We start from the raw sequence: 27,764 nt of genomic DNA, 5'->3' as shown, positions 1-27,764 counted from the left end.
TCACAGTGATAAATAATTATTTCCGTCCTAGCAGCGGCGGCGGCTTCTACTCGTGTACCTGCGCGCCTTCCTGCGCACTGACTCTGCGCCCTCCGCGTCTATCGATCACCTCCGATCAGCGCGCGGCGGCCAATCAGGTGTGAAGGGGTCGGTCCGTTGCTAAGGAGGAAGTTTGGTTGAGTCTCCGCGCAGCAGCCATTCAGCGGCGGTGGCTGAAGCGATTGGACTGCCCGTGCGTCTCGCCTCACTTTCTGTGGAATTTGAATCATTTCGCCCCGGCTCGGCTCGTGATACACAGGTGACAGGAGCATAGGGGCGTCTTCGGGGTCGCGGCGGTGATCACAGGTGGGTTGATACGCGTGCGCGTGCTGCGTTTCATCGGCATGTCCCGGCGAAGCTGGTTAGCTCGCCAGGCTAAGCCGCGCTAGCATGGGGCTTTTCGGATGCGGCGCACGGAGCTGCGCTAGCTCCGCCGCGGGCTCGGCTGTAGCGCGCCCAGTCGCCGTGAAACCACGGAGAAGGCGTTGAAATGGAAGCCGCGAGCTCGCCCGCCGCCGCTCGCGGGTCGGGGGGCGGAGGGCGCTCCCCTGCCCTGCCGGGACCGCTGCGAGGTCGTTAGCTAGCTAACCTGCGGCGAGCAGCTAGCGGCTCACCTGGTTCACTTCAAGAGGTGAACGTTGCTCAACGACGCCGCGGACCCAACCCCGACCGAGGTGACAGAGGAGCCGCGCGCCTCACACCTTTGTCGCGACGCAGTCGATGCCGCTGTGTTATAGACTGGCGTTAATCAGTCTACAATCATTTAAACTGGAGTTTAGGGGCTTAACTTTGTGAAAATAGAAATGCGCGTGAATTCGGTTCGAGGCGTGCGTTTAAAGCTCAGCGGCTCCACATGCGGCGTTCAGGACCCAGCCGCAGACAGGTTGATTTCCCCTCAAGCTCCAAACCGTGACTCATAACGCTGTGGATTTTTGTGTAGTGTGATAATGTGCCCTAGATTCTCTTATATGGTAATGACATTGCAACACCATTAGCCTCCGTGCTAGATTTGGTCTGTCCTCCGTGATACACATCAAATATTACCACGGTGATATCGACAGCAAGATGTGGCGTAGCCATAATTGTAAAGTCATTACTGTTTGTTGATGGGGAGTTAATGAGGTGTGTGACTTGAATTAACCAGATGCACTGGAGCTGATCCAGTTCCTTTTTATTTGTACCACTGAGTATGTTTTTGTGGTGGTGAGACACTAAATGTAAAGTGTGAGTCAGTCTGATGTTACTTGTTACATGCCTCAGTAGAATTGTTGTCATCACAATAAAGTAGTCTGGACCAGTCATTGTTAGTGAAAAGTCAAATTCATTGTCCCCAATCGCACGATGACTTGTTCATGACTGATTCTCATAATGGTAAATGAATTCAGTTTGGCATTTTCTCACATAATAAATGTTATTATGAAGGAATGTAATTATAATTTTAAATTTTGAAAGTGTCTCTTGGCATTGCTCAATTTAAAGAGGCATGAGTGGCTTTCTGCCAGCGAACCCACTGTGGCGGTTGGGTCTGTCGACTGTTTGAAGGAGCAGAAGAATGCAAGACAAGTCTATGCTCGGAGCTTTGTGATGCACTTTGTGGGAGAAGATACTCCGCAGCTCTCCCTGCCTGCACAGGAAAGGCCCTTTTCTTGGCAGTGCGCGGTGCATGTGAATTCTGAGTAGTGATGCAACATGGGTAGATAAACTTGCTTCACGACGGCAACGCAATCAAAGGGCCTCACTGTTGTTCCCTGATAGCAGCATGATAGTGGAGCTTTTTGCTCCGTGTGGCGAAAGCAGCGTGTCCGTGTCAGCTTTGCTTCCAGCGCTGTAGTAACTGATTCAATAAGAGATGACAGCAATAGGACATATGGCTCTGATGTGTCTGTTGTCCTTCCTCATCAGTCTGGATGCGGGTAGTTTGTCTTCACTGCTCACCTGTCCTGTTTAGGAACGTTGATTGTTATTTTTGGCTGCAGGTTTGATTTGGGTCACTGCACGTGCAGGCTGATGGCGCTCTGCGTAGCCGGCGCTGTTTCTCAGCTTCACAGCTGACTACACGTGTGCAAACACCAAACATGTTTGGAGTGATTTAATGAGGTGTTCTGTGGTCATATTGATTGTGTGGGATGGTGCGAACTCAAACATGCAAACTCATGTGCACCTGCGTGATGTGATTCATTAGTACCAGCGCTTTGGATGTCATGAATGCCAGAGTGTATGATATGTATGTAGTCATGACACACACAGCTCCATGTTGTAAACAGAGTGGGCCTGGGTCCAGCAGAGACAATCTGAGAAGATTCAAGCAGAGGGTGGGTTTTAGAATTAGGATCTCAAATGTGCAGCTGACCCCATTTCAACATAAGTAGCCTAAAATAGGTCCCTTGGACCCGCAGAGTTGTGTGTGATCGGTTTGTTGATAAGCGGTTGTGTTGTATCACAGGAAATGTGCTGCATAAATTTATTTTTGTAGTAGTGTTGTAGATGTAGTTACCTTGGTTATAATTCATCTGTACTGCTGTTGTGAAAGGTAATTTCCCCACTGCGGGACTATTAAAGGTTTTCTTATTCTTATTCTTATTCTTAATTGTATTGTAAGCTTCCAGAGTTTAGTCCTCTACTCTTTAAAGTCCAAAGGATTTCCAAATGGGGTGTTTTATGTTGCAATGGCTGACATTCACCCTTTCTACAGCTAAGTTGGGTTGTGAACCATGCCATTATTATCACACGGTTGTTGTGGTTGTAGTATTTGCTCGATTCAGTTTGACCCATATTTCATTTCCAGTCAATGGCCGTGAGTGGCTGGTGTCTATCACGCTCTATATTCGGTGGAGCAGCCCAGGTACATATGAGCCAGTTATGAGGCACACAGCTGCCACAGTGCTGTTCGTTTTTTTAATTTAACAAATAACCTACTGTAGTATATTTGATGACAGCTATAACCTGGCCAAGTCAATGAATTAGTGTCTCTTTATTTTTTTAAGGAAGCTGTTTTGCACTTAGATGTCTGTTTTTGAAACTGTGCCTCCCCTGTCTTAGAAGCGTAGTTACGTTACCACACTGCCTTTAAACCCACTTGTAATGCAAAATATGCAGTATTTGTATCTATAGGCTGTTTCTTGGTAGCCTTATTTGTCTGGGTCAGCACAGAGAAGGGGGCTGTTTTGAACACGTTTCCTCCCTTGGGACAATATCTTTAGCACTTAATTAGCTCCAAGGGGTATTGAGCCCTGCGTTTTTGCCCTGCCTGTTTAAACTGGGGATTAGGGCTGCGATGGCTGGGGGTGCATCACTGTATGCATGGAGTTGCCTTTCAGGTTTGCGTCTGTATCACTCCTCCCTGAGCATGTTATGGGCCTCAGAGACTCCCATTGTGTCTCAGGGGCCCTATATAGAGTGATACCTGAGACGTTGTGCTGAAACAGCTCATGCTTTATTCAGCTCTGTGATCTCTGCTTTAATTTTGAGTGACCCAGGACAGGGTGACCTGTGATGGGTTTCACAGGGCGGGAACTTTGCACTAGCTAGTGTGTGTGTGTGTGTGTGTGTGTGTGTGTGTGTGTGTGTGTGTGTGTGTGTGTGTGTGTGTGTGTGTGTGTGTGTGTGTGTGTGTGTGTGTGTGTGTGTGTGTGTGTGTGTGTGTGTGTGTGTGTGTGTGTGTGTGTGTGTGTGTGTGTGTGTGTGTGTGTGTGTGTGTGTGTTAGATGGGTGTCACCTCACAAACCCACATTAATTCATAGCATAAACAACTGAATTCAGCCCAGGTTTAATTTTTTAGTGTTTTATTTGATTTTCTTTCCATTCTACATTATGGAGTAAATATAGTATATAAAATGAGCTGTGAGGAGGATCTTCAGGGGGTTTCCATGTTTGTGTTCTTTATATTAACAGCAATGTGACCACGTGTTCATTTTATTTATCTATCTAACATAAATGTCATGAATTGTTCGTTATAGCTGTTTATTCATGTCCCACAAATTGCTTAAATACTGTATATTTGCACTGATGCCTGAGTTTGTAGTTTTAACTAAGCAAATCTTTCACACTAACCGTGACGTGTGTAAAAAGCTTAAGTAGCAGTTGCATTTGTTGTATGACTAGGCACCTTTTTCTATTATGGATGACAAGTCAGATTTAGAATTTGTCTTCATGAATCACCTCTTAGGGTCAGCTCAGCTATATGCACTAATGCTAACGCGTCAGTGTGTGGCTAGCTAAATAACGCCCTGTCTCAAAGTGACGCATGAATCTGCGTGTAATGACTCCCTGTCCACAGCTCGGCTTGACAGCGATGCCTTTGCCTCAAACAGTGTGGACAAATTCCATTTACTTGACTGAGCAGACCGTCTGCGAGCCGTTTCCCCTGTAGTTCTGTTTAATCTATTGTGCAGTCCCATCCTTTCTTTGTCCCGTCTCCCGTAGTCATGGTGGATTTGTATCAGTGTTGCTGTGGCGCTGGTTCCCTGGTAACCACCACAACGGTTTCTGGGTGTTAAACTGATTAGAAGAATAGTCTCGACATAATACTGTGAGATCGCTTGCCATGTCAAAACGACAGAAAATCTGTGTCACCTGCAGGCAAGTGGGGAATAAAGATGGAGCCGTTCCTCGTTGGCACGTGTTCAGTAGGTGGTGATTAATGTGATTTTGTGTATATTTCAACGGTCGCACAACTTCTGAAATGGGAGCATCTCGTTGCCAAGTAGACAACACAATGGGGTTAAAAAAGGGGTTATCATCAGTTTACACAATGTTATAGGTTTACTTTTATGGTTCTGAACATTTGTGTTTGTGTTGTAGAGCCTCTTATTGTGTGTGTGTGTGTGTGGCACTCCTTTCCACCCTCCTCTGTTGCTAAGTTGAAGTTAAATATTGCCATACAACTTACTTAGTCTAACGCAAGTTTCCTAATTACGGCTGGAGGCAGTGCAGCATACTTGGATTTTGAATATTTCATATACTAATAAAGTCGTCTGGTTGTTAGTTATCTGTTTGGGAAGTTGCTAACAATTTGCGTCTCCAGTAGGAAGTTGTACCTCAGGCAGCTGGAAACATGCTCCGTGTGCGTTTATTAATATACATGATTCAGTCCCAGTGTTGTTTGGCTGTTATTACTACACTGAAGCTCCTTTATCCCTGATAGTTTGGCTGAATGTGTTTCATTTAAAATGGGTTTTTGCTAACACATGCCTTTTTTCATCGTTCGTCTCTGTTCTAAGAGTGTTGAGGCTTCGCTGCTTTTGGATCAGGCTCTTCTGCTGACTCTGGTTTATAGCGAAGCTGTCTCTGGCCCAAATGAGCATACTTGGATCAGCACTGGTTGTTGTGTAACCACTGTCTAATCCACTGGCTTCTGTGTTCTGTTAGATATCTATGATGATGTATGAGTAAGCAAGACATTCAGTAACTGAAGTTTGATGGTGTAATAGTCATTTCTCACTGATGCAGTGAATATAAAGATGAACTGTGCCCAGTCACCGTATTGTTGACAATGAAAGCAGGAGCGGCTTCAGCAGCATTACACCCTAGACTAATCGATCATGAAAGTTACCTAGCACAAGAGCCATGTCAATTATTAATAAGATGAATATCATGTTCTGGCTCAAGAGGAGAGGCTTAATTTTTTATAAGACATTGCTGCTAGCTTGAATTTGTGTTACATATCAGACCTTTGTTTAAAGAAGAGAGAGGTGAAAAGGGAGATTGCGGTGGGATTTACTTTGCCTGTTCGCATTCCTCTCAGATTATGTGAAATGGGTCAGAAATAGGCAGTTATGTGTTGTTGTGGACTAGTGAAGAGGGTAGGTGAGGAAAGCGTTTCCTGTGTCATGCACTGCTGTGCAGCAAGTGCTGCCTTGAGCCCTGCAACTCTCGGTTTCCCGCAGATGCACGGGGACAGATGTGAGGCAGCGTCTATTGTATGTATGCTGTGTATCATGGATTGCAGAGGAAAAAAGGGGTCTGAAGTAGCAGATTCGCGCACCACGCCATTCCTCCTCCACCAAGCGCTCTGCAGAGGGATGTCTGGCTCGTGAGAGTGCCTCTGTGCTGAGTCGACAGGACAGAAACAATGGCTTTGCTGTGCTGCCTGTTCGTTTGGCCGCCTTCATGCAGCATTTCATGGAGGGACCCCGGCGGCTTTTGGCTGCGTTCGCCTTGTTGACCAGGACGTGGCCTGCCGGTCACTGACCCGTTGTGCCCAGAGTGCCTGCAGCTCATCTTGCCTCTGAGGACCGCTGATTATCCTACAGTAATTGGTGCCTGGGATCTGGCTGATCAAAGGTGACCAGCTGATTGTGGAGCCCTGGTAATTTTCCATTCTCCAACTCGTACTGGTCGGTCTTCCTGCCTGCCTGGTCATTGGCAGAGAAAGAACAGACTTGACATCTGTCTGTTACATTAATCCAGCTTTTCTCATGCTTGATGACGGGGCTTAGCTGTCTTTGCCTTTTCCTTGTTTACACAAATATAGTAAGAATGTCGTAGAAATGGACAGTATTCAGCCTCCCGTAGGTCACAGGCTCAAACCCTGGAGCCAGTAAGCAGCTTCCTACTGGGTACTGAGGTAAGGTGATCAGTGATGTCAAGTGGAATGAGAACGTACATACTAACAATACTTAGTTTAACCCAAACAGTTTAACCCTGGACTGCAGAGAATAAGAGTCCGCATTGCTGCACCAAAAAACACTGTGAAGTCCTGCTATTGTTCATACTCCAGCCTTCTACTTTGGACTGTTTTACTAAAAGAGCTGTCCAACATTTTTGGAAAAAGAAGGCGTCTGCCATGACTGCTGAATCACTCCTGGCTCACAAATGCAAGTACAACATGGAAGGAGTTGCTTGACATTTAGAGACCATTTCTTACATAAACAGCTAAGAGGATGTAATCACAGTGTTCTGGAGTGGAACCTATTGTGATATAATCTAATTCTTCGTAGAATTCCTTGATTTCAGCTTTAAACATCTTTTTCCATGTTGATCTCTCCAAAAATAACCTCTAACACGAAGCCATTTCTTGGACTTTTTTTTTTATATCTAATGACTGAAACTCTCCTTGTTTGTCAGGAGGATGTGCTCTATACTCTAATCAAAGTAAATCAATCACCCCAAACAGTTCTAAAATTTAGGACTTGTGCCAATGTTTCTAGGTAACAAATGATAGTCCTAGAAAATAAAAGGCTCTCAAGGGTTTAAATTAATAGTGGGCCTCATTCTTATAATTATGTAGAAATAAAACTCCTGCGCTTTTCTGAGCTGCACCTTAAATCTGCTTGTTAAACAGCCAGGTACAAGCAGGAATCCATTTAGTACCTTGATATTCTAGTCATTTCTGCCTGAGCAATAACACGAGCAGACCAATAACAAAGCTGAGGTACGTGGAAGGAAAGTATAACCAGTGAGCAGTTCAACAGCTGAATACTTCACCCTTTACATTCATCCTCACGAGTCTAGTTTTTCCTGACAATCTGCTGAGCATCACGTGGCTCGCATCCCACTTAGAGTAGTAGTAGTAGTTCTTAAACTGGATTACAGTTAAACATTGCAGTGAGTCCTTAATGAAATGGAACAAGATACTGGGATTTTTGTTGGCATTTGTAGTTTTCAGATCTCACACTTTTAACCAGGCCAAAGTTGATTCTTTGTTTATGTGAGAAAAACAAACAGCCGTGTGTTGTATTGTGGTTACAGATGATGAAATTAGTTCTTAAAAAGGACTTGGACGTACCGGTACTTCCTTTCTTGTTCCTAATTAATAAATCAGTGTTATTGCTGGGCTCTGAAAGGATCATCAGTTGTGTGCGTGCGCGTGCGTGTGTGTGCGTGTGTGTGTCTTGGCTTGGTCAGTCGGACAGTGCAGCGACTGCATGTCTGTTCTCTCAGCAGGAAGTTCCCGTTCCACTCCATCCGCTCACCGCTCCTGCTGCGAGACAAATACTGCTACTGACGCATACACATGCACACGGTGCATTAACAGCATTATTACCAGTAATATTAATAATGCTGTTGGGATGAAAAGCTGTATTATTGACAGCACATTGACTCAGCAGCTGGAACCGTAGAGTCTGCTCTGTGTGATATCGATTCTCCTGAGAGTATTTTTTCTATGTAATCAGTTCTTTTCCCCACACTTATTATTCGGGCAGCGCTTTTCATCCATTCATCTTCGTCTAAATCACAAAGTCACCCCTTTTGTGCGACTCTGTCTGACTGTGTTTACCACTCCGTCACATTGTGTGTGGCGTCGTGTCGTCTTCCTGTGTGTATGTGATGCGTCAGACACCGGCAGCGCTGCGTTTAGAGTGCACTTCCCCTGCAGCCTTCTAGATGATGGTGACGATAACTGTGGGAGCGCTGACACCATTACTCGCTGTGGCTTTCCTTTTGGCACCGGCTTTGTATTTACATGCAGGCATAGGCCTGTTGGCTTGCTGTGGTGGCAGTGTGCCTAACCCAATGCCGCTGTAATACACTTCTGACAGCTTCTTGGATCTGTGTTTACCGAGAGGTAAGAGGAATGATGGTTTTCACACAAACAGCCAGGTTTTAGTCATCTCCCGCCGTTGCCAGGATAGTACCACTACATGAAAGCAGATTCTGTTACACACTGCTGACAGTGTGGTTTTACTTTCCCCGTCTGCCTCAGCCCCACACATAGATTTGAAAAACCATCCTCGTTCACTTTAATTCCTCACGGTTTGGCTCATTTGGGGAGCAAGTTAATTGGCTCTGATCGCTGCACCATTATTCTTTCTCTGTGTTTTTTCTTTGACGTCGCTCTTGACTCACTTTCATTTTGAGTTTGTGATCACTTAAGCGTCGCCGCGTTTAATCGATAAATGTTGCTACTGGCTGCACGTTTGCCTGTGGTTGTCAGGCCTTTCTCATAGATGTAAGCCAGTGCCCTTTAATCACAGCTTGGTTTTAAAAGGCAAAGTCGTTTGGCAGCTGCAGGGCAGACATCTCCTCTGGGTCGCCGTAACTGGAGTAAAGGAGAAGGATGACACGACTACAGGGAGGAGGATGAGCGGGTGGGAGAGGCCGCGGCAGATGACAGCTCACCATTAAAATCGCACTTGAAAACAACATAAAGCAAGCCTTTAGCATCACTTTGTGATTTTGAATGTTTCCGGCGGCTTCGTGGGCCTTTGCTTACAGGGATTGCCTTTGTGCTCCTAATCACCTAAGCTGCACTTTGGTTCGGTGCTTAAATTGAAAGTATTTTCCCAGTGGGGTTAAGTGAGGTGCGACATCAGACGTGACGGTGCAGGAAATGCTGAACGCTAACTGTGCACGGCGTGTGCTACGGGCTGCCGGCCTGTACTGCGTCGCTCAGCCATTGTTGGGCTCGGCCTTGTTGTTTGTGGTTTGCTTTTGTGAATCAGCAGCTCTGCATGCAGTAGGCACACGCTGGTCTCTGCTCTGCGTGCTAACTGGCTCACAGTGCGACAAGCAGGCCCGTTTAAATTGACAGATACAGTGTTGGTGTCTGTGTGTTGGAGCTTGGCACCGTCTGAGGCTGCCACTTTGAGATTGAACCCTTAGCGTGTCTTTATCGTAACCGGGGTAAAGCGAACGTTGGCACATGGGACTTGGAACTGAAACTGGATTCCGTGAACCCAAGGTTCTCAGACTGTGACAGCCTCCACCCTGCTCACTAAACACGCAGACCTGTGGTCTCGGTTTGCACCGGGCTGGAAGGCTGATCCAGGTAGGATCAGCTGTCTGTTTTCAGCCTGCATCTACGCTGGACTAGTTTGCTGTTATACATGTGAGCATTCGAAGCCTGGGAATGTAAATTACCATCTTAGATCAGCATTCTGCCTGCGAGACTTCATAAATGTGCTAATGCTCGCCTTTGTAGTCGTGAGTCAACTGTAGGATTAATAGATAATGTATTAACAGCAGTTTGCCGACGCCTGGTGAATATGTAACACTTGCTTGTGTTTCCTCGGGTCAGTGCCGTGCTTGGCAATAATAGTCTATTTGACTTTATTCCTCCAACAGGCTGCAGCTCCTCCAACAGCATTTCACATCTCTGAACAACACCAAAGCTTAATTATAAAGCAGCTTTAACTGCAGACCTTGAAAAGCTGTAGTTGTCTGTCTCACTTGAACTTTCATGTGTGAGTGTAGTGCGTGAGCATCGGTGTTGTTTCAGTGTGTATTTTGTTTACATTTGTGGGTTTATGCGACTTTGCATGTACTTCTTGTGTGTTCTCTGAGCTGCAGACTGTGTGTGTGTGTGTGTGGGGGGGGATGTCAAGAGGAAAAAGCAAACATGGTTTTCATGAGTAGCTTTTTCGCTCCAAGGTTTACTCAAAGTTTCCCTGAAGAGTTCACTTCTAGAGTCGGGGACAATGCGTTGCAGTTCAGTCTGAGTGAACCGTGAGGAGCTTAAGCCTTCGCTGCACAACAATGATGTCAGTCCAACAAAGACAGATGATTGCTGTTCTTCCTAACTGGAGAGGGAGAGATGGTAATTTCAGGCTATCTGGTGTATAAAATAACAGCCACTTTGTCAGCCAGCGAACAAAGTCACAAAGTGCCATTTACACACAGACATGTTCCCATGGCTGCTGCATGAGTCCTGCCTTGGAGAGGAGGACTGATGGAGTTGGGGCACTCAGGCCACTACATCAAATCCTTTCTTACAGGCCAGTGCTTTCAGTCAGCAGCGCCTCTCCACAGCGTGAGCATAGTATTTATGGCTCTATTCATTCAAATGAAACCGCTCCGTATTGGACATAGCAGCCCGTTTGGCAAGAAATGCTCAAAAAGCATCGCACACATGTTGTTTTGGGGCTGGACTCTGCCTCCTTGATGCTCCTCGTGATGAAAGCCAGAGCTTGGTATCGATTGCGTCTGTGATGCATCCCTGTGGCAGGGGATGGGACGGTGCCACAGCCTGGTGCCGGAACACGTGCCCTGGCGCTTTTTCACAGTGGCGTCAGCTGTTGCCCGCGGTGATGTGTGCTGGCTGCTCTGATGCTGTGGGCCCGGGAGGTGTCGGCGCCACGCCTGACTGGTCCTGCACACGTACACACAGGTTCCTACTGGTGTATATATCCAGACAGGCAGAGAAGCCAAAGTGGCGACCAGCTAGATGCCCCTGAGGAGAGATCCGGTAGGACCCTGCTTTGTCTCTCGTTATCAGCCCCATGTGCAGTCATGTGTTCTGAGGAAACAGGGGTCATCGTGTCTTTCTGAGGGCAGGGAACAGATTGAAGGACTGAGATGAATCAGTGGCTGACAGGGAATGAGTGATGCATGCACTCCTATTTTCACTGTTTCCTTCTTTTAGTGGACTACCTCTCTTTTCCTACAGTCTCTGAGTCTGAATTGAAGATTTAACTTATCATTACATCATCATTTACTTTAAAAGTGTCTTTTGTCCTTTTGAGAAAGACAGTTTTTGGCTTTTACAAACATTAGCAAATAAATCCAAGTCTGTACGTCGGTGGTTACAGCTACTAATGGCGCTTTGACTCTATTTACGGGACGCTGTGACACAAATTAATTCTCTGTTGATTCATGTGTCCCACATTATTAGATTAAGCATTAATACGTGGGAGCTGCAGGGTACCTCCTTTTACACTGTTCCGTACGCCAACACTGAGCAGCCACGTCAGACTATCATTAAATCAGTGGCAGCACTGATATAAGCTTCTATCAGTCTGTTGTGAGCCAGTGAGGTTGTGTATTTATTGCAGCTATAACCCCCGATCACTGACCCTGATCTCGGCCCTATAGTTTGTCATTGTTGTTTGAATTGCTCACCTTTTTCTCAAGTGTGACTATGTCTTCTTTGCTTTAATGCCCTGTGCACTTTCATCCACATTTTCTCCCTGTGTTTTTTTTCTTCCTGCTCCTCTTTTTACATAACTATGTCAAGCTTCAAACCGGGCTCCGGAAAATTGGATTAGCGCGGTAACAGCATTTTTCGAATTCTCTCTTCATATGGCCGTTTGGGAGTCGAACAGAGACGCTATCACCTCGAGTCGGCCGCCTCCTTGATAACACAGCTCAGCAGATACGTCTGACCAGACGCGCTTTGCATTATGGATGGCTGGCCCTATTGACTGAAGCCATACTATCTCAGTGTTTCTCTCCAAACTATAAGCTCAGACTCAACACAGATAACACAGAATTCCCCGAACACAGTGCACCGCTGGCACGCCCGTGGGACAAGCCATGAAAGGATGGAGACAGTGGGCCTTTCTGTCTTGAACTACTGCCCGTTCCGTCTTTCTCTCTCACGCTTTCTCACCTTCCTCGCCTCCCCCTCCCTCACCCCCCTCTTTGAAACCCAACCACTGAACTCATCCCTAGGATCCTTCTGCAGGGATTAATCAGTTCTCCATTCCTAGAGAGATTATTCAAATACTGTTGCATCTACAGCCAGCAGTAGCCCTCCCTCACTGCTTCCAGGGCATCCGCAGAGCTCTGATCGAGTGTTCTTACCCTGTAATATTCCCACTTCCACTAATTTTGTTTTTTGTGCATCCCACATGTTCCTCTCTCTCTGTTTTAAAGCTCATGCCAGCCAGTCTGATGAACTAATTGAAGACATTGCATGTGTGTTTCTAGAGAGCTCTTTTCTTTTTTTTTTCTTTCACTGTTGCTCATCCCTGTGAATATGAACACACAGAATAATGGGTTCTTGTGTAATTGTCCTCATTAGTGCCGGTAGGAGAGCAGCCAGAGATCCTCATGGCATCAGACTATAGGAGCTGTGACAGCTCCAGCAGAGTTCAGATCCTGCTTTTCTACAACAAAGCCTTTACCTCTCCAGCCACTCTTTTCATCAGCCCCCTCCTACTGTACTTCTTCAGTTTCTCCGGGCTTCTCCAGTCAGTCTCTCGGCTATTTAGCAATTAAAACCAGCCCAAGTGTTGCTTTATTTCTTTTAAGCTGACATGTGGACATGTTACAAAACCTTAGCTCTGATGTTGAGTAAAATCCTATGGGTGGTGATTCCGGAAGAAAAACAGTGGTTCATACTTTACACTTTGTTTTACACTTTGTGAAGTTGGAAAAAAATCTGCATTAGTTTGTCATACATGTTTAGTTCTTTGCTATTAATACCTTATGAAATCTGATGTATTTGCTTTTGATGCCTGGAGAAATGTATTCTATTCATTTCTAACGAATAATCCGTTTTTCTGCTCCCGTTTCCACCTTCACCTCCAGCTTCTTCAGTTGCCCCTTTCCCTTCATCTCAACTTCTCACGTATTTCCATTCTAATTATTTTCCTTCCCTCTCTCCCACTTAAGTACCGTATCTAATTTACTTTTACCTTCTCTTCACCTCTTCCAGTCTCACCTTGCAGCTCCATCTTTGTCTCACTCTTTGCCTCCCTCCTTTGGCTTATGGCCAATCAGGAGACTGAACCTGCACAAGGCGAACGCAGCCAGCTCTCAATGTGCTCTGTGCCCTCACATCGTTTCCGCCTGGATGCTTTACCAGGTCTGGTTGCTTTGTTTCCGTAATTCCCTTCAGTGATCTTTCACCAAATTTATACAAACATTGAATGCACGATTTCTTCGCACCACATGCGTGAATGCACTTCCACTTAACGTTCCTGCTCTCTTTATTTATCACATTTGTCTCCTTACAGCACTGAGCAGGTGAGATGTGTGGGTTGGTAGCATCATGAGTGTGATGAGATTCAAGAAGATGTCTTTAAGAGACTCTGTGAGAAGAGGCAAAAAAAACGAATGGCCCAAATCAGCCGATGAGGCAAAAAATATATATATTTGCCAGACCTCCAGGAACAAATTCCAGGAGAATCTCCAAAAACCCCTGGCAGGAATGCACTAGAGCTGATGATGGCAGCTTCATCTTAGGCTTTGCCACCACCTATTTTATAGCCTTTCCTGTCTGCGTTTTTATCTCCAGGTGAGGTATTGGTCTTGGGTTGCTTGTTGGACAGAACAAGGAATTTGGTTTCCTTCTTAGATTATACATAGACATGTTAAAGAAATAGGCAACAGGTTATTCATCAATAATCTTCTGCAGTTTTGACACAAAACTCCATCTGGTAGCTATTTGCAGAAAATATGTGGATGTTAGACTGGCAAACCGGTTAACCAGAACTAAAACACAGCTGTTTTAGAGATGGGGAAAAAAGAGGTGCCTGCAAAAACGCTCACCAGCTTTCATGAGTCTAAATCTGCAGTGACACAAACAAGTTGTCTTCCAAAATGTGTTGAAAACACTGTGGCATCTGTTGGCAGTATCCCTAACGTAGTGTATGCATAACAAACGGTGTAATTTGTACCACCAGAGGCCAAAGCCCAGAAGTGGAGCGGACCGGTCCGTCCGCTGCGCAGGCTGGACGCATGCGGCCTGTCACTGGCACTGCAGTGAGCCCCAACATGATGTGACCTAAATAACGAGCAGGAGAGACGGATGAAGCAGTGTTTCTCTCTCTCTCTCTCTCTCTCTCAGGCGTCTCCTTTACTACCACTTTTGCTGCAGGCTGCAACTTGTGCATGTGAAAGTCGAATACATTTGGACACCTGCAGTGGGCACACGTCTGATGGCTCTCTCCGTTCCATACTGCAAACGCCAAATTAAACTTGGAAGTGTGCTCTGGCTGTGCAGAAGGTCCAGGCTTAATCCACGCCTCACTCCCAGGCTCCCCTTTAGTGAGCTATGACGTGTTTATGGGCGTTTCGGTGGCCTGGTCAGGGATGAACGCCTGATTGTGTGCTGCCCACAGAGCTGGAGCCTGGCACAGACAGATAAGAGAGCCTCACCTCAAACACACTTTCCACCTGGAGCCATTACCGGCTCACGGGACAGGTTTCATTATGCAAACAGACAGCTCAGTCCTGCGAGCTGTGTGCATGTGTGTCTGGACTTAAGTAGGTGCATATGGGTGCGATCGCTGTGAGCATGTGTGTCGCCGCTCGTTCTACGTGCGCGGACAGTCTGCTGGATTAAAGGCCTCTAATCCACTCAGATCCTCATCGGCTCTGAAGTTAGTAGGTCCGATTTATTAGCGAAGGAGTATGTTCATGTGGTAAAAGTCAGAGGCGCATGGTTGAGCAGCTCCTGGTCACCAGTTGCGTGTTTCTCTGGGAGACGTGAGCAAGACTTTGGATGATGGATGCACCTCTCAGCTCTCGTTTGGATCAGCAACTTTTAATTGGGTCTCTGCTTTTTTTTGCACCTCCTAATCTCCTCTCAAGGCCAAGCACACATTCATGCACTGCTCTTTAAAGTGGTGCTTTTAACCTGAATAATTGTTCTCAGTAAAAAATGGCTCTGATGTGAAACTTCAGGAAAAAAGAAGAAAAACTATTGTTACTTCGAGCAGTTCTCCTCCTTTGAATCCTCGTGTTATTTAGTTCCTCCAGATATCACTTCACTTGGTCATAATAACGCATTGCTTTTTAAGGTAATTGCTGTGATCTCAGACTGCGCCTTTACTAAAGGAGGAGTCTGAATCCTGAGTGTAAAAGTGGCTAATGGTTCTGCCAGATGTTGGAGGTTAAAGCAAAAATAAATGTGGCTGTAATCTTGGTAATAATCAGTTATTATAGAGAAAATGGACAAATATTATAGTTCAGACGTTAGAGCTGCACCTTTGAACATCATGTGAAAGGCCCAAATTAGGGTATATATCCGAATTTGCCCTGATGTATAATTATTTTTCAGTATTGCCAAATGTATTTTTTTAACACAAAAATAAATTGGCACTGATGCGGCGTGGCTCAATATTAAAATTTTATATTAAAACAAGTTAATTTGAATTGATGGGTTTAACTTTTAAAAAGGATGCTAGTGGGTTTCATATCCCCCTTCTGAGGTAGTTGTGATGCAACCATCAGGTATAACTTTCTTTTAGCAGCAGGCCACCCTCAGTCCTCAGTTCCCTGTTATTCAGGCTGCCTTGACTCCCAGCACTGCAGAGACTCTTCGTGAGTCAGAGACCGTTCACTTTGTTATGCACAAAATCAGCGCTCAAATCAGACCCACTTAACAGACTGCATGAAAGCGACTCTGCTCAATCATGGGCGTCATCACTTATCACCCTGCGACTAACAAAGTGTCTCTCCCCACTGACAGGGAGCTCAGCGATGAATAAGCTACGGCAGAGCTTCCGCCGGAAGAAAGACATCTACGTGCCGGAGTCGAGTCGACCGCACCAGTGGCAGACGGACGAGGAGGCGGTCCGCAGCGGGAAATGCAGCTTTGCCGTCAAGGTGACTCTCTCTCACACACAAACAAGCTGGCGCACGGCGAGCGCTGAGCTGACCTCAACTGCGCTACACTGAGACTGCTGGAAAACAAGGCTGTATTATTAATCGAGCTTCTGTTTGGGTTGCAACATTGTGGGCTGTAGCCATTTAAACCTTGGGACGCGTGTGCACAGGTGATTTGCTGTCGCGGGGGAGTGGGATGCGCCTGAATCATTGCGGCGGTGAGGAGCCTCAGCAGGGCTCACGGTGTGTCTGTAGCTGTCGCCCTCGGTGAGAACCGACGACCTGGACCTGGTGCCGTGCTCTATTGTGGCAACAGGGCCTGTCACTTTTGCAAACAGAAGCGCAACGGTGCGCTTCCTCTCGGCGTCGCCACGGGGGCCCAGGCGCTCACCTCGGCCCAGTCAAAGGGGAAGTTTTGCTTTGTGCAGGTTGAAAGGATGTGAGATGTGCAGACGTGTAAGTGTAATGTTTTTCGCAGGTATCGTTACCTTTCTGCTTGTTACTGTCCTGCTAGTATAACATTCTAATGAACTGTTAAAGTGGGAATGCTGGTATCCTTGGTGTCATCAAGTTCTCCACCAGCATTTTCTCCTCCTGCACCGGCTTACAGTACACTGTGCCAGTGCCAGTGCAACCTACCATGCTGCTACTCACCACTGGCACCACTCCTCCCCCTCCTGCTCCCTATCTCCTGCTTTATGTACCTCAGTGAAGCTCTGTGTGTGTGTGTGTGTGTGTGTGTGTGTGTGTGTGTGTGTGTGTGTGTGTGTGTGTGTGTGTGTGTGTGTGTGTGTGTGTGTGTGTGTGTGTGTGTGTGTGTGTGTGTGTGTGTGTGTGTGTGTTAGTTAGTTAGTTAGTTAGTTACCAGCTAGACCAGATGAAGGAGACATGTATTTGTGTGTTCCCGGTCGGTTTGAAGAGTAATGGAAACGTGTTTTTCTGTGCGAGTCTGTCTTTACAGTTATTTGCACCTTGGAAGTGAAAGAGGTTGGAAGAATCTGTCCTAATCTTTTACTGAAATTGATTCATGGCCAATACTCAAAATTAATTCCTGTAATCCATCTGGATTACATCCACACAGCAACATGGCCAACTCCGCCTAATAAAGCGTTTGTAAGTTAAGTGCGAACAGCACCTTGTGTCTGTGCTTTTCTGAGCACAGACACAAGGGCTTTTTTTTACATAGAAGATTTGTCTTCCTTTTGCATAAAGTTACTGTTTTTTCCAGGCTTTTCATGTATAATATTTGGCCAGACATCAGACCAGCTGACCTTTTAGTGTTGCCCTTTTTTACTGTCTGACTCCAGTCTTGACTCCTGTCCTCCTTATCATCGCTTGCTTCAAATGCTCAAAATGTAAATGTATGCAAAAGCCAGTGGTATCCTTCTGCTGTACTCATGCTAACCTTTTCCACTGGAAAAAATGGACCTCATTTAATCAGATACGTAAATACAGTCTCTCCTCAGCCCCCCCAAATAATTACAGTAAGCTGGAGACTATAGTATTAAAATGGGGATATATGCAGTAGATGAAGCCATGTCATCTGATAGTGAATGTGAGTGTTCTGTGCTGCCAGCATCTTACTGACAGGACCTCACCTCAGACACTTCCCCTTGCTGATCCTCTGTTTGCGTGGCCCACGCCTGACTTCTCGCCCCTGTGTTCTCTTAGCAAACATGCATTTCAGAGTAGAGGGCTGTGGACTTACTGTGCATGAGCATCTGTACACATGTGTATTCTTATCCTGCAACAGTGTGACTCACAGCTGGGGAGTCACACTCTCAAAATAGCAGGGCTGGGGGGGGGTGGGGAGGGTCGTGACAGGCATGGGTTAGCGTCAGTCGCTGTGCTTGTATCTGTAAGGAAAGGGTAAGGACTTCCTCTCCCGTTCTGCACGCACAATGGCTTCTGGGGCGGACAGGGTTGCTGCTGAAGTGACACACAACAGGGCGTGTGATGCTTTAGGTCAAGGAAGACGACGAGAGGAACGTTTGAGTTGTAGAGAATCATTTTCCTTTCACTGGTAGCTCAGTGAAGTGAAGTGGCTTGATCTTTTTATTTGAAGTTGCCTGGATGTTGGACCATACACTGTTAGATGAAACAAGTTCCAGAACAAAAACAAGTGCGTTTGCCACTGAACAGCACCTCTGGGGTAACAATGCAGGACTGAGAGTCTTCACTGAACCACACTTGCTGTTGCTTCCACCCACTAACTCATGCAGTGTAGTCTTTTCTCCATGGACAATATAAAAGATCAACCAGGGAATCGGTTGAGCTGCAGTTGACCTTAAAAAGGGTAATTAATTAGTAATGTAAGTCACGGCTTCACCAGGGGATATTAGACTATTGGACTAATTTAAATACCCTAATCTGCTTGAGGAGTTTATTATTTTAGCTGTACTTAAACATTAGCGGTGATAGCCACAGGGAAGCGCTCTCACAGCAGCACTCATGCGCTCTCTCTTCCTGTTGGTCTGTGTCTCTGCCCTGCAGTACCTGGGACATGTGGAGGTGGAGGAGTCCAGAGGGATGCACATCTGTGAAGATGCAGTGAAGCGTCTGAAGACGGTAGGTTTTACTAGAAACCTCTTCTTCTAGGAAGGAGGCTGCTAAACACCAGACATCCTGTTTCCCCCGTCTCTCTCATTTTGTCTTGTCTTATCTTTTCCTCTATTAATTTCCTTCTCTGTAATACCAGCATCCTCTTGACTTTTTTTTAACATTTACTTTTGAGCCTATTTCTTCTGTTAGCCTGCAGTTGTCTCCATAACCTGTTTCTGCATAGTTGTTTTGTCTTTACATAAGAGTGTGATTGTGACCATTTGTCAGCAAGGGTCTCCACCCAGCATGACCTTCACACAACCCCAAGGGATGTCAGGGTCTGTTCCGAACCTTTGTCTCTCTCCTTGCACACTGTCTCAGCCGGAGCAGATAGCCTGGCATGTGCTTCCTGATGCCGTAGATGCTGACAGGGTTGCGCAAAAAGAACAAATTCCAGTCGGGGGAGTAGGGGAGGAGAAGGGGGAGTAAGTGGAGCAACTGCTCCTCCGTGCTGTCAGTTGTTTGCCAGGGCCTCACCCAGTTCATAAACTCCTATGGGCTGCTCACCCCTGAGTCGGCGGGGAGTCGGTCTCTGTATGATTAGATCAGCGCGTCGTTTCTGAAGAAAAAGGTCTGGAATCTGTCAGAACAGGAGTTACAGAACTCATCCTTAAGGCATGTTTTAATCAAAGTGAGTCAGACTAATTGAGAATGCGAATAAATACTTCTTGTTCTATAAAACTGTTTAAGGGCTTTTTAGTCACGCAGCAGTTTTAACTCGGTTATCTGTTGCGATCGCTCAGGCTGCTGATCAAATGTCACATTTTATTAAGTGCGATTACATGGACAGTAGAACATGTAAATCATCGTAGCAGAGAGCGATGCGAGGCAGTTTGCTTCACACATCACCACCTCTGACTGCGGTCCACTCGTGATTCACACACAGCGCCCTCCACAGTTTAACATGCAGATTAATCGCGTTTACAAACACATAAGCGTAACTCGAACACGCGCGCTCGTTGCGTAAGCGCACACAGCAGCACATTCACACCGGTGCCTGATGAGGTCACATGGCGCACACAGCGCCTCGGGCTGCGCAGTCTTACCGAGTTACAGTCATTTTAAGGAGGCGGACAAAATGGAGCCAACTCAAAAGGAGAGGCGGTTCCTTCTGCCTCCTGTCCTGCGGGCCGGGAGCCTCGCCGGCCACGGCGAGCACAGGCAAGCGTTTATCGATCCGCAGGAAAAAGCACGGTGGGGGAAATTAACACTAGCTTCCTTCAAAATATGAGTCAGCCTGGCTTCATTTCAAGTTCTTCCTCTGCAGTTTTATAGTGACCAACTAATGCAGATGATGTGAGACCTGTTGCTATGTTCCTGCTGGCTTTCATCCATCTGAGTCCTGGCCTTGACGTGTCCGTATACTGTACCTGTTACTGCAGAGGTGTGTCTTACAGGAAATGCCTCTGTTGATGCTGGCTATCACTATTTAGAGCTTACTGGCTGCAGGATGAGTTGTTTCCTGGTTCTACCGTCGCCTACGCCTGTCTCCTTCTTTAGGTCTGCTACCTGTATATTATACTAAGAAGCTGTGACACTGCAGGAAGGAATGTTTCTAGGGTTTAAAAAAAATGAACAAGCCCAAAATCTTCAGATTTTAAAGATTCATAACACAAGATTATTAATATTCACCAACATTCTGTAGAGTGAGAGTAGAGCAGCAAACTGGTTGTACTGCAATGCGTCGCTGTACCCTTCATTTCCATCACCCTGGAAATGTTATTTTCTTTTACTATTAGTCTCGATGTTCAAACAACAGAAGGGTTGTAAAGTTTGGAGCGTGTTGTGCAGCTCTCCTCTCTGTCTGCAGTGATGGAGCTTGAAAGAAAAGTGCAAGAGTTCGACAGACAATGAGGTTTGGGTCAAGGAGTGTTGGCTGATGAGTTTAATTCACAGACATTGACTTACACTACAAAGATCTCTAATCACATTATGGAAACCTGGGAGGTGGAGGCTTGGCAGCAAGGCTGAGTGTGCCTTATGTAGAGCTACATTGTCCAGATCCAACCAAGGCCACCCTCCCTTAAAGAGATCTACAATTAGCAAGATCCTAGTTCATCCTTCCTGACTCTTTAATAAGCCAAACGTTGCCAGGCAACAAATGCAGTGGTGGGAATGTGTGTTCATACTGCTCACCAGCAGATTCTATTTCCAGGAACTAATAACTGAACCGGTCCGGAAGCAGGCCCACATTTGGAGGCTCTTAATATCTGTTGTGGGCTGATGAGAGGATGCTGTTTCCTGAAAATGAGCTAACAGAGTCTGGCAGCAGGCGGGCGAGGAAGGTGAAGGAGGAAAAACTACTAATAAATGCGCTCAGGTGTGTGTGTCCTGTACTGGTACGCCACGTCAGTCGGCGGCCACATCTCCGTGAGGACGCCATTATAATTCCCTGCAGTGTTTGTGGCGATAATGCGTTTTCTTACAGCTCTGTGATCCATGACACAGCGTGGGATGGGAGGAGGCTGAGCTGTGGCCCTGGAAACCTGTGTGACTCTGATGTCACTTGCTGCTGTAGTTTTTTTTTTTTTTTACCAGCGGGAAACTATTTAAAATAGAGTAAACAGCAGATTAATGGCATTCAGATGGTTTCCACACTATACACCACACTGGTCTGCTGTGCTGTGCCTTAACAGGGTGGTGAAGTTGGAGAACAGATGCATCATGGTCTTGTTTCCTCTCACTGTACAGTCTCACAATGCTGAATCATATTTCTCTTTTTTTACTCTACACCCTGTTTAAATAATTAGCACACACACAGGCTCCAGCAGGATGTAACACAGTGCGCGGCGTTTGCCTGAGTTAAAGCGATGTGGACGGAGCAAAGCTCTGTGCTCTTGGCCATGCTGCGAGTTGCACAACCTAAGGCCTGCGACAGACGTTGCACGAGTTACTGCACATCCTCTAATGCAAGGCAGCAGCTTGTAGGAATTTCACAGACTGATACGTTTTGCTTCTGTCACCTTGGCTTGACCTTTCAACACTCACTTCTCCTTCCATGTTTCAGTTTCATCACTGAATACCTGATGTTGCATTGCCTTTTTGTTGGTGTTACGTTTTTTTTTTGTCTGTTTAAGCAGGTTGTTAATGCAGAGATATGCCTTCAAACCCCCCTCCCCCAGCACTGCCCTCCCATTCTAGCTATGGCGGCTCCCCTAACAGTGGCTTACTAACACCAGCTTTGGCTCTGCTGTCATCTGCATGTCTGCGGTCCTCTTACAAACACATGCACACGCTAACCATCGCGTAGCCCTTTTCCAGGTGATTCTCCGATGCTGGTTAACACATTAACTCATGCACTAACACGGTGCTTGGAGTGCCGTCTCCACCAGGGCTGCACAACAGGAGCACGCCTGTTCACAGCCTAAAGGGAGGAGAGGACCTCTCGCAGGGGAGGATTAAGACGAGGCTGGGTCTGGCTGCGGTTCCTTTGTTGTTGCAGAGGCCTGAACTTGACCCCGAGCTGTGGCTGACTGGGGCATAGCACAGCTTCACTCGGAGGTCAAACAGCTGTCTGTGGGAATCGGTTTCTGTCTGCTACACAGCTATGGAAAGACCATGTCTTGGTCTAAGAGTCAGAGAAACTGGAGAAAGTGGGGTTTAGGCTCGTCCCCCTCGGCAGAGACTTGTATGAAGTTCTGCTCTCTTTTTGCCATCTGTCCTGACGGCTTGCTGCACTGTACTCGCTGTGGTTTCTGCTTCAGGGTTGGTTTTTCCCACCAGAAAATAATTGAGCCATTTTCTGCCGTCTGGTGTTACATTTGAACAGGTATATGGTGTCAGGCTTCCAGCATGATACTACTAACACCATAGAGACAATAACAACCACTGTGTCACCCATCAAAATGTCTAAGTATGAAATCATGTGGAGCCACCTGATCCATTGCCTCACTCATAACCCAGCATTCACTTCACCAGAAAACAACCCAAATCAAATCCTCTGGGCTCCAGACAATTTTTAGTCTTCCCAGGTAACATTTTCATGACTTGTTCCTCCCCCATCTCCTCCATCCCTCTCACCCACCCTCCTCTTTTACCACATCCACTTCCAGGACAGGAAATTCTTCAAAGGATTCTTTGCAAAAGTAAGTTATTGCTTTGTGTGCTTTTGGGTGTGTTTCTGTTTTTATTATTAGCATAATTATTATTTTTTCCTCCTTTCACGTAACACTTCACCCTTTGATCACGTCTGAAGGCTGAGAGAAACACATGCACACACTGGTACACGGGAGAGATCCTTCTGGAGGGAGACAAACATAATGATGCATGTGTCTGTGAGCAGGTGGGATGGTTGAGGCTGGGGCAGGGCACTGTGTGTGTGTGTGTGTGTGTGTGTGTGTGTGTGTGTGTGTGTGTGTGTGTGTGTGTGTGTGTGTGTGTGTGTGTGTGTGTGTGTGTGTGTGTGTGTGTGTGTGTGTGTGTGTGTGTGTGTGTGTGTGTGTGTGTGTGTGTGTGTGTGTGTGTGTGTGTGTGTGTGTGTGTGTGTGTGTGTGTGTGTGTGTGTGTGTGTTGTATTAACAGGCATTCCTTCTCTTCCTTCAGCCTTCCTTCTATGAACCAAGAGTGGAACAATGAACTGTTTGTATGAATGGATACTTCCTTTTGTGCGCACATACACACACACACACACTGTTGTTCGTGCACCTTATCTCAGGCCTATCGTCTGTCTTTCGGGTTAATAGCAAATGACAACACCTGGAATCTGTCTGTGACTGATTGTCTCTCATCTGATGCTTTGTCTTTATTTACAGGTGTGCTTGTGTGAGTGTTGATGGTTTTCTTATTAATAGGTACTAAGGATTGGTTCAAATGGATGGAACTGGAAATCCTTGCTTGATTCATAACTCACTCCTGGTCTTGTGTTTGTTCGCAGGTCGGGAAGAAGCCGGTGCGAGCCGTGTTGTGGGTTTCTGCTGACGGTCTTCGGGTTGTAGATGACAAAACAAAGGTAAAACATTCCTTCAGTCCTCTTGTAGAGGTTTGATTTGAAAGACACTAATGGTGTAGTGACCTGCACAAGGACGTCTGGAGAAAATATGTACTCAGTGCACCTGCTGGTGATAATGGGTGTCAGGTTAAACCCTCTTTCAGTAGAGGTTACAGTGACAACTGCTGGATAATATGAGTACTGCATCAAACTAGGTAAAGTAAGTGTTTCTCTTCTGCGAGCAGCAGAATATTCAGTTAAGTAGTGTGAATATGTTGCCAATAATGATTTAACCACACAGTTTAGTAACGTAGCTTATTTCCAGTTCTACTTGGATATTGGTGCTGTTTATATTCTCTGGTCTGTTTCTTATCGGTTCTTCAGTATTAAATAATAAAGTCTTGGCTCCAGGATTGTCTTGAGTGTTGCCTTTATCCTGTGTATATATATATATATATATATATATATATATATATACAGGATATACACTATATATAGTGTACTGGCTGTGATCAGGTACATGCTGGTGCTTGTAGCTGATAGTAGTTCACTTCAGTGTTATTCAAGCACCTGACCCGCGTGTGCTACTCAGCCTTTAGTCATTCAAGCTACAATTTTAATTGACTTGACTGTAAGTCTCTAAGTTCTAAATCTTGATACGATGAGGTTGTGTTTTTTTATTTGCAGGACCTGATATTGGACCAGACGATAGAGAAGGTGTCGTTCTGTGCCCCGGACAGGAACTTCGAGAGGGCGTTTTCCTACATCTGCAGGGACGGCACCACGCGGCGCTGGATCTGCCACTGTTTCATGGCCATCAAAGACTCCGTAAGAAATCCTTGTTGAGTATCATTACTAGTGGATGTGGTTGAAAACGATTTGCTTGAACTTCATTGATATAGTGCCTCATTCCAGGGGGAGCGGCTCAGTCATGCAGTGGGTTGTGCGTTCGCCGCCTGTCTGGAGCGAAAACAGAAGCGGGAGAAGGAGTGTGGGGTCACAGCGACCTTTGCCAACAACGGAACCACTTTCTATCGCGAGGGCTCCTTTCGCGTTACTACAGCAACCGAGGCGGCGGAGCGGGAGGAAGTCATGAGGCAGATCCAGGATGCTAAAAAAGGTCTGTGTCAAAATGACAACACAAAGGAGTGGTAAGAATGCATTTGGACTTTTGGATTCCATTGTTTGACTTGTGCTCTCTAACAGCAGAGACAGATGTGAAGGTTGGTGGGATCTCGGCCCCCTGTTTGACAAACTCCTCTGTACAACAAGCCGCGGGTTCCCCGTCGCCCTCGTCCTCCCCCCCTCAGCCCGTGTCCACCCTGGGACCTCAGGTGATACCCCGCCGCCACGCACCGGCCGAGGCTCTGGCTCGGCAGGGCTCCTTCAGGGGCTTCCCAGCGCTCAGCCAGAAGACGTCTCCCTTCAAACGACAGCTGTCGCTGCGCATGAACGAGCTGCCCTCCACCATGCAGCGCAAGTCGGACTTCCCCATCAAAAACACAGGTGAGTCCGGGCTCCCGTTCTCCTGTTCTTTCACGTGGCGGTCGTATTAACTTCTCCGTCATGTCCACATTCAGTCCCTGAGGTAGAAGGAGAGAGCGACAGCATCAGTTCACTATGCACTCAGATCGCCACCGCATTCAGTGCACCTCCAGAGGACCCCTTCTCCTCAGCTCCAATGCATAAGCCTGCGTCATCCCCTCAGTCTCCAGTAGCACCAGGTAAATTTCTTCTCAAACCATTAATATGGAACATGTGTGCAGCTGTGGCTAGAGTTTTATAGAAGTCATATATTGTGGCTCTGAACTGATATTCAGGCATTTTCTAAGCAAACTGCCTCAGTGAGAGAAGGCATGCACTAATAGACTGCCAGACATTATCTGTGGCCAGGTTTTGGTGGACATCAGTTCTGTTTATTGCCCACACTTTGGCTGAATGTTAATTTAGTTCTTTATGAACTGAATGAATTTCCCTTTTTGTTGCTTGCATGTTAAAAATAACATCGGGAGAATGTGACATGACGTAGCATTTAATGCATGGAAAAACAGCTGTCAGTCCATGTTACCCTTCACACACGCTTGCTCCTGACTTTATCATCTGCTGTAGTGAACGGCACCGCTCCTGCCTTCGCTCTTGCTGCTGCTGCTGCTGCTAACCCCCCAGTCCTGCCCCCTGCTCTGCCTGCACGAGAAACTAACCCCTGGGCTAAGAGTCCAGCAGGGGCCCCGGCCTCAGCGCAGCCAGGAGGTGAGCAGCTCCGTGTTGGCATGGATCACACAGTTTTGACTAAACTACAGATAACTATAATACCCCCCCCCTCTAAACTCGAGGTAAAATCGTAATGTCTTTTTACTGTTTGTTCTGTGTCCTTTCTGACAGCAGGAAGTGACTGGTCATCTCCTACTCCAGTGATAGTGGTCGCCCCAACATCATCTCCAGCCACAGCTCACAAGCGCACGCCATCAGAAGCAGACCGGTGGCTGGAAGAAGTGTCCAAGTCTGTCCGAGCACAGCCGGCTAATCCAATCCTGGCAGCGGCCTCGCCTCCGACCCAGCCCTTCCCTGCACCCGCACAGATACCTGTAGCGCCCGTTCCTTCCGTTCCCCCGGTGGCCTTCATGCCTTCTCTGCCCCCCGCTGTGCCCATGTTGCCCCCTCGCCAGCCCGCCTTCCACGCTCAGGCTCCCGCCTCCTACCCAATTGCCAATGGGTTGGCGTTCCCTCAGCCCAGTGTGCCTGTGGTGGGCATCACTCCCTCACAGATGGTGGCTCATGTATTCGGTTCAGCAACACAAACGCAGTCATTCCCTGTCCCTGCCTCTACGACGCCCCAGCACGATGGCCAGGCCATCACCAACGTCGGCATGTTCATGAAGCCCCCACAGTCCACAGCTGTGAGCCAAGCTCACCTCCAGCCATCCAATGGCAGCGTGACCTTTAACGGAGCAGACAGCTGGACCGCTCCATCCCAACTTCCATCCTCTCCAGCCACACAGCCGCCCCAGCCGCAGCAGAATGATGCCTTCGAGGCCCAGTGGGCAGCCCTGGAAGGCCGCTCGCGCCAGCGCACGACACCCTCCCCAACGAATCCCTTCTCTACTGAGCTGCACAAGACCTTTGAGATCCAGCTCTGAAGACAGTATTTGCGACCAGATTGTATTGGACATGACTGGGAAGGGGGATTATTGATTACAGAAGAGAGGGGACTCTCTTCTTGCCTCTCATCTCGGTTACAATGGACAGGCTCAGTAGGGCAGAAAAGACTCGGGAGGCAATTGCAAATCAACAGGGAGAACTCTGCCTGGTGGTGAGAGGAGAAAAAACAAAACGGGTTGCTTTTCACGAGTGTGCAGCTCCCCGGGCATTTCATTAGCATCATCTGTAATGTTTTACTGGTATTGTGGAGCGCAAGGTCATCGTTTCCCTGTGGAATATGTGTCAAGCCACACCCAGCCAGCCCCATCAGCCCTGTACCATTCACCCGCCTCGCCATCCAGCGCCCCCTGTTGACATGGCACGACCTCCCTCACTTGACAGAGGAGCTGCAGCACTGAGAGAACTCAGCTTCCAGGAAAGAAGTTGTCAGTAGTAAATTCCCAATCAGAAGAGTAGAGTGAGACAATGCCAAAATCTTTATTTTTATGCATTAAGTATATTTTAAATAGCTTTGGAATTTATCAGAAGAGTTGTAAGTAATCTTACCAAAGGCACAGGCTAGCTAAAATGAGACAGGTTTATGTTCATATATACATATATTATACATAAAATATATATATATATATATATATAAAGAATCTATACTGTTACACAGCTACACAGCTCACAGCAGTGCTATTTTTTATTGTGATGTAAAGAGATTTTGTGAAGGGACAGCTGCTTTACTTTTGTGTGTTTTTTTTTTTGTTGTTGTTGTTTTTTTTTTTTTTGTCATCTCTTGCGTCCTGTGATTGGATGCAACCCATCTCACTGTAAATAGGGT

At 46.7% G+C, this 27,764-nt stretch overlaps 1 protein-coding gene across 15 annotated transcripts; it reads left to right on the top strand.

Moving 5' to 3' along the window:
- Positions 1-8: 8 nt before the first annotated feature.
- Positions 9-27,583, top strand: numb (NUMB endocytic adaptor protein). Of its 15 annotated transcripts, none has more exons than XM_029139556.3 (11): positions 9-137; positions 16,118-16,254; positions 18,748-18,822; positions 22,908-22,940; positions 23,729-23,803; positions 24,470-24,610; positions 24,698-24,902; positions 24,989-25,288; positions 25,363-25,506; positions 25,892-26,032; positions 26,165-27,583. In XM_029139556.3, the coding sequence occupies exons 2-11, from the start codon at positions 16,129-16,131 to the stop codon at positions 26,917-26,919; spliced, it is 1,995 nt and encodes a 664-aa protein (XP_028995389.1). In that variant the 5' UTR covers positions 9-137; positions 16,118-16,128; the 3' UTR covers positions 26,920-27,583. The 15 variants fall into 15 exon arrangements, with proteins under 15 accessions (XP_028995389.1, XP_028995388.1, XP_028995387.1 ...); XM_029139555.3 differs by lacking the exon at positions 9-137 and adding an exon at positions 153-298; XM_029139554.3 differs by lacking the exon at positions 9-137 and adding an exon at positions 153-345.
- Positions 27,584-27,764: the final 181 nt, after the last annotated feature.

This window comes from Betta splendens, chromosome 22, assembly GCF_900634795.4.
Source record: "Betta splendens chromosome 22, fBetSpl5.4, whole genome shotgun sequence".
NCBI classification, from domain to species: Eukaryota; Metazoa; Chordata; class Actinopteri; order Anabantiformes; family Osphronemidae; genus Betta; species Betta splendens.
This window is presented reverse-complemented; position numbering and strand designations above follow the sequence as displayed.